The sequence below is a fragment of the Salvelinus sp. IW2-2015 genome, linkage group LG5 (genome assembly GCF_002910315.2).
Source record: "Salvelinus sp. IW2-2015 linkage group LG5, ASM291031v2, whole genome shotgun sequence".
Classification (NCBI taxonomy): Eukaryota; Metazoa; Chordata; class Actinopteri; order Salmoniformes; family Salmonidae; genus Salvelinus; species Salvelinus sp. IW2-2015.
The window spans coordinates 5,313,009-5,323,184 of record NC_036844.1 but is presented as its reverse complement, the minus strand read 5'-3'; the positions used below and the strand labels follow the sequence as shown (position 1 = coordinate 5,323,184).

The window sequence follows — 10,176 nt, the reverse complement described above, 5'->3', positions numbered from 1 at the left end:
TTTTTGGTGAAACGGAATTTCTAAAATGCCATAACTTTATACATAGGCCTACTTCTTTCAAGCATAAAATTCCATTATCATGTTAGAGCTTTTTATCACAATAAATTATTATCTAAAAGGGATTGTCCTGCATTGGCTTTGTTCTGCATGCAACCTTAGGCTGCATGCAGAAATTAAAGCTAAAATTAAAGCTTTATATTAACCATATGTGTAGCCTATACCAAGACGACCACCAAAAGAGAACCAAACTTTTTAAATCGTCCACCGTTCTTTTTCAAATACAATTGTTTGCTTTCCCCCCCTCTATTCATTTGCCTTGGTGACGTTCCTTCGCCATGTGATCAGAGCACCGTATAAAGCGCGATGGAAGATCCGCCCTCTTTAGGATTCAGGTTCGGCCTTTTTCAGGTCCTTTAAACACACTTCAAACTACCATCCGAATGGTGCGCTACTGAACAACGAAAAAATCCCTAAATCATATGAGAGTGCTTGGAAAAAGGGACATCTCTTACCGCCGGCGTGCTCCTCTCATCCCCTCATATGAGTTGTCTTGAAAGAGGGCAGAGTAGCACCGGCAGCATCTCCTCTTCCTATCCGCCGTAGCTTCTGGGAGCGCACAGCACAGTGCAGCGCTCTGCATAACCAGCCGTGAGCCATGACTCTGAGCTCCGAGATGTCGGATGCCTCCATCCTTTCGGAAGAGACCGACATCGACGTGGTCGGCGAGGGGGYGGATGGGGACAGCCAGACGCGCTCCTACGTAGACGAGGTGGCGCAGATGCACGATGATCTCCTGGCTGGCTCCCCGCCATGCCTAGACATCTCCTCGTCCCGGGATCCGTACAAACCAGCCAGTAAGAACATCCTGGTGAAGCCCCCATACTCCTACATCGCCTTAATCACAATGTCCATTCTCCAGAGCCCCAAGAAGCGGCTCACCCTCAGCGAGATCTGTGATTTCATCAGCAACCGTTTCCCGTACTACCGGGAAAAGTTCCCCGCGTGGCAGAACTCAATCCGACACAACTTGTCCCTAAACGACTGTTTCGTCAAGATACCGAGGGAACCCGGAAACCCCGGGAAGGGGAACTACTGGACCCTAGACCCGGAGTCCGCCGATATGTTCGACAACGGTAGCTTTCTGAGACGACGGAAACGCTTCAAACGACAGCAGCAGCAGGACTTGCTGCGGGAACATAACAGTTTTATCCCCGCTGCTGCGTACGGCTATGGACCTTACGGCTGCGGCTACGGTATCCAGCTGCAGTCCTACCACACACACTCTGCGCTTTTCGCGTTTCAGCAGCAGCAACAGTCCAGGCATTCACACACTGGGACCATTATCTCGGCACCGTCCTTGCCTACCGCCAGTGACTTAGCGAGGAGCAGGTTCTTACCCCAGCTCAGTCCCAGCCTGGTTTCACCCATACACACTGCAGCCAAGTCCAGCTCGCCTGTCCAGCGCTCTACCTTCTCCATAGAGAGTATCATTGGGAGTTCGCTGAGCCCTGCGCACTCTCACTGTGCTTCGCGGACTTCCACTGTTGTTCCAATGTTATCGTCTTCCCTCGCGCCACAGTCGCCCAACCAGCCGCTGAGTATGCACCCAGGAACTGTTTTACATATGGTCGAGAACTTTCCCAACATAATTCTGAACGGTACTAGTGGCTGTTAATTTCTATAAACTAACTTCAAAGTTTTCAAGAAACACAAACAAAAACGCCCCCTCTTTGAAGGTAGGATTATTTTTGTATGTTTTTTTGGTAACACGCAGCTGAATGATGGACATTAACACTATTCGTGCCAATTCATTCTGTAAAAAGATATTAGGCTATATTTATGTTAATACAATTTTAGTGTCAATCTAATTTTCTCTCCACGAACTTTCATTGTTTATGAAGTGATTCATTTAAGTCTAGGGCGTCTCAGGATATCGACTTAATGAAAGGTTATAAGTGATCACGTCTCAAACAATGTATATTGTGTCAAACACACACATGTTTTTTAGTTTGGCAAAAAACATTTTTTTTACTGTTTTGATTTGTGCTTTGTATTTAAAAGACACAAAGATGAAGGTCATTCATTTATATGCAGTGTGTGCTTATTTCAGTAATAAAACATTGTACATTCTTTGGCAAGTATTGTATAATCGYAGTGTGATACTTTTTACACGGTTTGTTTTTCAATGAGAATAAATATTGTTTTACAAAAAAAGACATTTGCCTGGAAAGTAATTTTTTGAGTAAGTAATAATCTCAGTCTAGAAATTAGCCAAATGAAGGCCCACAGTATATCACGTGCAGGAAGTGTTGTTGTTTTATAAATACCTATAATTTTAATTTTTGCTAAGAATACTATTCCCAAAATGTAAAAGACAATGTAGGCTATTACTTATTGAGTGGAACATGTAAAAATAGGGCTGAACAACAGTACACATAATACTAATATCAATACTACCAGGCTACTACCTTAAGAACAATAAATGAATAGGCCCACTACAACTACTCGACTGCTGCCGTTTATAATAATACTACTTAGTACTACTACTAAATATAATATAAATAGTTCTAGGAATAGCTGTTACAATTACCCATGGACATTGTTATTTGGTTCCCATATACAAAGCAACAACAGACTGTATTCCTCTGTTACTTCTTTTCCAACTTTTACTAGTGGTTCAGCACAAATACTGAAAGAGATGAGTGGAATCAGCTGTCAGAACAGTATTATTATATTAAATAATAATTCACTTTCAGTGTAACATTGCACTTTCAGTGTACACAAACTAGAAATATTACTTTCAACAGGCCCTGGGCTGCAGGATCAACTTCACACCTATAGGCCTAAATAAGAAACGTCTATGTTCTATACTGTGTGTATGTGTGTGACTTTTAGAACATGTGCAATTCTACGATTAACATTCTGAATCAATCTTTGTTCAAGTATTTCAACATTTATCTTTATGCACAAAAGCAGCCAAAGTGTAGGCCTCTTCTGAGCGGCTGTGTGTGAATGTAATTCCATGCTCCATGCACGGGCTAGATGATAAACCTTGGTCCTTACAAGTCCATTTACCCTCTCATACATTTATCCTCGTAATTACTCGTGGTGGACAGGGCGGTGTCACTGGGGGTGACAAAGACTGTATTTTGCAGGACGATGATCATCACGGGTGATCAGAGGCAGCTGGCTCGGACTCTTGAGTAAACACTCCTCCTCGACCGTTTCATTATCTCCTCATAGGCCTACTTGTCACAGTTGCCACGAGAGAGCGAGATGTATTGGCCAGAGAGGCTATAGCCTACTCCTTCACATCCATAGCCCACAGCTTTAGTATACAGACATGCGCCATGGCTAGGCTTTTTATAAAAAAGCGACCAAGATCATTAAATGATAATTAGGAGACATGAGCACAACGTATTTATCATGCAATTATGCATCATTAAATATTAGGCCTAACCCGTATGTCATGGTAGAAGAAGATCCACGAGCCACTGTTCACAATTATGAGCCTATGGATAATAGTAGGATCATGATGTTTAGGTTTTGGCTATATGATCTTAATTGGGATGATGCTAAAACAAAAGACCAGCATCTCTTTACTAAATATGCCAGGCAATATTCAAAGCAGGTGTTTGTGAGGAAAGGCTGGGAAGCTGTTTTTTTAGACCGATATCCTCACAACATCAATTGTGTGGCGTGATGGGCGGGCGACAAGCGAAGAGAAAGGTCTCCTCTCTCTCTCTGATGGGAGGACCACTGTTTGGAGAGTGTGATCCATCTGTGACTACAAATGCGCATCCCCGTTGCCCGGCCGCGTGTTATGGCGCCACGACTTGCTTCCCCTGACGCAGAGGAAATACGCGTAGTAGAGCTAGATCCACTCCGCGCAGCGCACTGCTCAGAGACAGTTCACTAGGCCACGGGAGGACAGCAGCATGCGTGATGATGTAACACGCAAGCCAGACAGCCAATGCAGAGCGCGAGAGAGTGTCCCTGACTGTGCCATGGCACTACACTCACACAACCACGGGTCGCGACCTGCTTATTGGAGGTTGAGGTCACATATTTTATTGTGCTAAATTATACAAATAATTCGTAAAAAAAGGGTCAAGCAGTGGCGGAAACATAACTAATTCTTACGACTGCCATTTCACAGGCGATAAATATATGCAGGTGGAGCCGCCCGACAGACTGAAATATATGCTTTTCATTGGCTGTAAAATGAGTCAATTTACTTTTTTTTACAGGCAAATATGGCTATGCAATGCCATACATACTCAGAGTGGGAAAATTAAAGAAATTACCCATATAGCCCTGAAATTGTTAATATAATACATGTATACAGGTGTGTTAATATCTGCCACAACTATGATTTTATTACTTTGCAATGTAAATCTTTTCGCCCCACGGGCCACGTGCGTAATAATGGTTTGAAATAGCCATATTATCTTGTAAATGTTGAGTGTTTTCATCATACACGCACACACACACACACACACACACACACACACACACACACACACACACACACACACACACACACACACACACACACAATCAAATATAAGGCCTATTGTTACCATGAACTGTCCCCATAATATAATGGTTTTTAGGATACCTTTAGTAATGTAGTTTATGTTTTCTTTTATAAATATTGGCGACTTAAATACACAAATATATATTCCACTTTTATTGGATTTCAGGAAATATCTCACTTTTTGTTTGTCTTTTGTATGACTGAAAACATTTGGTTGGTAGGCCTACAGGTTCTGAAAATTAGAGAGAGCCTGTGCGGCCAAACCAGGACTATAGCATAGCCTACCGTTGAACATCGTTGGATTGTAATGAAGTGAGACTAAAATGGTGAACGAAAATTAGAATAGAATAGATTACAAATACCTGAAAAACACGAAAGGTCTGGAGAAAAGTCTTCACGCAATGACACTGCAGACATTAGACATATATATATATTTTTAAACTTTATTTAACCAAGTAGGCCAGTTGAGAACAAGTTCTCATTTACAACTGCGACCTGGCCAAGATAAAGCAAAGCAGTGCGATAAAAACAACTACACAGAGTTACACATGAACAGACGTACGGGCAAATCAACTGACCAGTGTAAAAAGTAGGCTACAACGTTCAAAAAGCCACATAGGACACAAGCCAATAAAATGGTAAAAATAAATAGGCCTACATGAATGGAATGGATACATATTTATTTATGCTGAATCCTTTGGAATATGCTACATTATTTCCTCAAAATGTTGTTTTGCAATTGCCATTCTATTGGTCTTTATTAGGCGTAGCTGTGTTATGCCTAGCAGTGTRCGGGTGTCAATCTATTTGACCAAGTTGTGTGTCATGCAATAGGACTTCCTCTTTCCACCAAACCTAATATAGACCATCAGTCACTCTGCTCCCAAAAGTAGAGTGAAGTACAGCCTACAGCCTACCCACAAATAGAAAATGAGATCAAATTCATGTCTATAACGAACACGAGTTATTTTCTTGAGTGGCTTATACGCCCCACGATCTCATGAATAATTTGTTGATCTGTCTGTATGCATGTGCATGAAACRCCACTAGCCGACTTTTTCATTTTTCTTTCATCCATAAAAGTATGATGTGAATAAATACATCTGCAAGGGGATTGATTAATTGATCCATTTATGTCATATTTTATGTTTTTTTTGTGGACCCCAMGAAGTGTACCCTGCTGCTTGAGCAACAGCTAATGSGGATCCTAATAAAATACAACCKGAAAATAATAGGATTCACGCTGAACTAACTRCCTTTTACCTTTATAAAACACGTCACAACCGAAAATGCTTAAAACTCAATCAATAAATCAACTTAATTTTATAGGCTAAGTCCCTTTTACAGTTTTTATAAAGTGCTTTAGAGGGGCAATCTACAGTTGCTACCTCCATTTTTTTTTTTACTTTTAAATGAATGATATATCCATTGATTGTGAAAGAATATACCTTGTAAATTCCTCATGAGCCTAGTTCTAATGTCACACCCCATCAGAACCTCACAAATAACCTTATTTTACTCTAATGTTTCTAAACATTGTAAATGTAAGCGAACACTGTATAGCTCTGTCTATGAATTTGAGAGTGGTTGCATTTCTTCAGGCACTCCCGCGGGTTTTTTTTTTCGAAACAGAGGAGGGTATCCGCTTTGTTATTGCTTCAACTGCGGATTGGCCTTTAAAGATACCCAGCCTAAAATGTATAAATTACGCTAAATTGAGGGTAAGTGATCACAAGAGTTACCGCACACCTGCATGATCTTAATTACTTGCTTTCTACTGTTGATATGGCCGGGGTGCTTGGTTAGCTAGGACTTCTATGTCTATAGCCTGGTTGTTCTGTGTTGTTATTACACCTGCATGGCATAACTGATCTGTTTTTATTTATTGCCATGCTTCGATATAAACCCTTGTTGGCTTTCTTAGGTGATTTACCCTTTCTACAAAGTTTAGCCTATAACCAGCCATAGGCCTATTCACTTTGAAAATGTTTTGACGTTAGAATCATTATATTCTCACCCCAATTTATATGAATGTTGATTGAGTAGGCTATAGTCTATTGGAAAAAATGTTGGCCAAAGTAAAAGTAGGCTAACTTAATAACTGATCACTAGGCCTAAACTGAATTATTTCTAAATTAATCTGTCCAGTTTAATTTTCTAATTTTCTAATAAAATAAATAAATAAAATAGTATGAAATAGTAAGCTACAGCAGCGATTGAGTAGAAATCTCAAAAGATGGTAAAATGTCGAGTAGGCTTTCTGTCGATTAACCGAAAGGCTATTGAATAATTAGCCTACAATTTATATTTAACAAAATCTGTGAGAGTGTGTTTGATGATAGATGTCAGGAAATGAACCTATGGGCTACAATACAATAAGTTGAAGTCAGACAGAAAATAAGAAGGAACGTTTATAGTTATAGGCCTAGTTAGGTGACTGAGCGGTAAACACGCGCTTTTCATAAAATGTCACGGATTATGTGGGCATCAGCCTCCTTGAGCGTGACTGAAGCTCTGCAGTTAACAGTTTATCGTTGGCGGGTCACACAGGTCACGAGGAACGGGGTTACAACCAAAACACTCATAGCTCACAAAGCAACCCGAAGGTGCTGATAGTGCAACGCGTATTATCACAAACACTAGACTAGAGAATGAGAAAAGTTACTTTTCGTTAACCCTAAATTAAATTCAGGAACAAAGGCATTTATTCAAAGTGGTTATTTTAGTCATACTTCATTTAAAATAAATGTTGCTGTGAAACATGTATGCATAGCCTAAACCTCACATTTAGCCAGTCCATTGAAAACGAAAGTTCTGCATTATGGACTAATGCTGTGCAGATGAAAATACAACTAAGAGGTTTACAAAGACAAATGATTGATGAACAACCATTAGACAAAAGTCAAACTATCAAAACTTAAATCCACCATACGGACTCAGTGTGTGTAAAAGTTGTGTGCTGCATGGGCTCAGTGGGGTACACGCATTCACAGAGTATTTTACTATTGCGTGACATATCAAGCTATATATTTCCAATTAGAAGAGTGGTAGCCTTCTAATCCAGAATGGGTGGTTGAGCTACAGTACATTCGGAAATTATTTAGACACTTTCACTTTTTCCACGTTTGGTTACATTACAGACTTACTCTAAAATGTATTACATATTTTTTCCCCCCTCATCAATCTACACATAATGACAAAGTGAAAACAGTTTTTTTTACATTTTTGCAAATGTATTAAATTTAAAAAACAGAAAAACCTTATTCACATAAGTATTCAGACCCTTTGCTATGAAACTCGAAATTGAGCTCAGGTGCATCCTGTTTCCATTGAGCATCCTTGAGATGTTTCTACAACTTGATTGGAGTCCACCTGTGGTAAATTCAACTGATTGGACATGATTTTGAAAGGCACACACCTGTCTATATAAGGTCCCACATTTGACAGTGCATGTCAGAGCAAAAACCGAGTCATTAGGTCGAAAACTTGTTTGTAGAGCTCCTAGACAGGATTGTGTTGTAGCACAGATCAGGGGAAGGGTACCAAAACATTTCTACAGCATTGAAGGTTCCCAAGAACACAGTGGCCTCCATCATTCTTAAATGGAAGAAGTTTGGAACCAACAAGACTCTTCCTAGAGCTGGCCGCCACGCCAAACTGAGCAATCGGGGGAGAAGGGCCTTACGGAGGTGACCAAGAACCCGATGGTCACTCTGACAGATGTCCAGAGTTCCTCTTTGGAGATGGGAGAACCTTCCAGAAGGACAGTCATCTCTGCAGCACTCCACCAATCAGGCCTTTATGGTATAGTATCCTGACGGAAACCACTCCTCAGTAAAGGGCACATGACATCCCGCTTGGAACTTGCCAAAAGGCACCTAAAGGACTCTCAGACCATGAGAAACAAGATTCTCTTGTCTGATGAAACCAAGATTTAACTCTTTGGCCTGAATGCCAAGGTTCACATCTGGAGGAAAACAGGCACCACTCATCACCTGGCCAATACCATCCCTACGGTGAAGCATGGTGGTGGCCGCATCATGCTCGGGGGATGTCTTTCAGCGGCAGGGACTGGGTGACTAGTCAGGATCGAGGGAAAGATGAACAGAGCAAAGTACAGAGAGATCCTTGATGAAAAGCTGCTCCACAGCGCTCAGGACCTCAGACAGGGGCGAAGGTTCACCTTCCAACAGGAGAATGACCCTAAGCACACAGCCAAGACAACGCAGGAGTGGCTTCGGGACGAGTCTCTGAATGTCCTTGAATGGCCCAGCCAGAGCTCGGACTTGAACCCGATCGAGCATCTCTGGAGAGACCTGAAAATTGCTGTGCAGCGACGCTCCCCATTCAACCTAACAGAGCTTGAGAGGAACTGCAGAGAAGAATGGGAGAAACTCCCCAAATGCAGGTGTGCCAAGACTTGAGGCTGTAATCGCTGCCAAAGGGGCTTCAACAAAGTACTGAGTAAAGGGTCTGAGTATTTATGTAAATGTGATATTTCCTTCGAACCTGTTTTTGGGGGTATTGTGTGTAGATTGATGAGAAAAACAACAACAATTGAATCAATTTTAGAATAAGGCTGTAACGTAACAYAATCTGTAAAAAGTGAAGGGGTCTGAATACTTTCCGAATSCACTGTGTATGGAACATTTGGGGCCTAGGGCTCACCCTCAGATCCTTAGTCTCCTGGTGTCTCGGACTCTGGCCTCATCTGTGCACCTCTACTACCATCACTTAAACCACAAAGATAACACAGTCTCAATAACTTTGACTCCAACATTGTATGGTAATATAGCACTATACTGGATGTGATAAAAGCAATGTTATGGTTTTTTATTGCCAATGCAAGTGCTTAGCTCATGGTATTTCAGTTGAATGTTTAGAATTATATTTCCGAATTCGTCCTTGTGTGTATGGAGAGACAATATAGTTTAAACCTGTTTTGAAAAGTTTGTATTTTAAATGACATTTCTTGCTCCAAATTCTTGACTRGTATAGTAACTTAGTTTATTGAGACATAAACCTTGAATGTCATTTTCACAGCTACATTTGCTATAATGTACACCGATACCACAATAACTACATCCATAATCTATAAAGAATTCACAACAGATCCATAAACAACAAGTAGACATGACGTCAAAGTGTATTTTCCATCCACAGTTCCATCTGACTATTAGATGCATTGTAAAATACGTTGTAAACTTTTAGTGGTGCTCTGCAGTGTATATCTATTACATCATTTATATCTAGTGCTCACGGGTGTGTTATGTATGCTTTACGTAGATGTAAATCTCTACCATGTAAACAATAGGAAAAATGAATATTTGGAGTCAGTGTATAAGCTTTTCTCTTTCCATCCTCCCTCCGCATAGAGTTAATCAATCATTTGTGAATTATAGCTTTTAAGAGAAAGTTCTTGGTTGGTCTGACACTTGAGCTGGAAAAAAAAATCTTATTTTATGTACATGGTTTGAATCAATGGTTTCTATTACTTTCCATACTTCTAATTTCCATGGTTTCTAACTCTCTCTCCCTAATACTAAAAAGCACAAAATCTCATCAGTCCCTACTGCAACAGTCAAGAAACATTCCTCGACAAATATTGAACTATAAAACACATGTTCTTCACAGAT

General features: G+C 40.6%; 1 protein-coding gene across 1 annotated transcript; it reads left to right on the top strand.

The window, feature by feature from the left end:
• The first annotated feature begins 379 nt into the window (after positions 1-379).
• On the top strand, positions 380-2,216 carry LOC111963828 (forkhead box protein D1-like). The gene has a single exon (XM_023987372.2). It carries the CDS (start codon positions 656-658, stop codon positions 1,673-1,675), a length of 1,020 nt encoding a protein of 339 aa, XP_023843140.1. The 5' UTR covers positions 380-655; the 3' UTR covers positions 1,676-2,216.
• Positions 2,217-10,176: the final 7,960 nt, after the last annotated feature.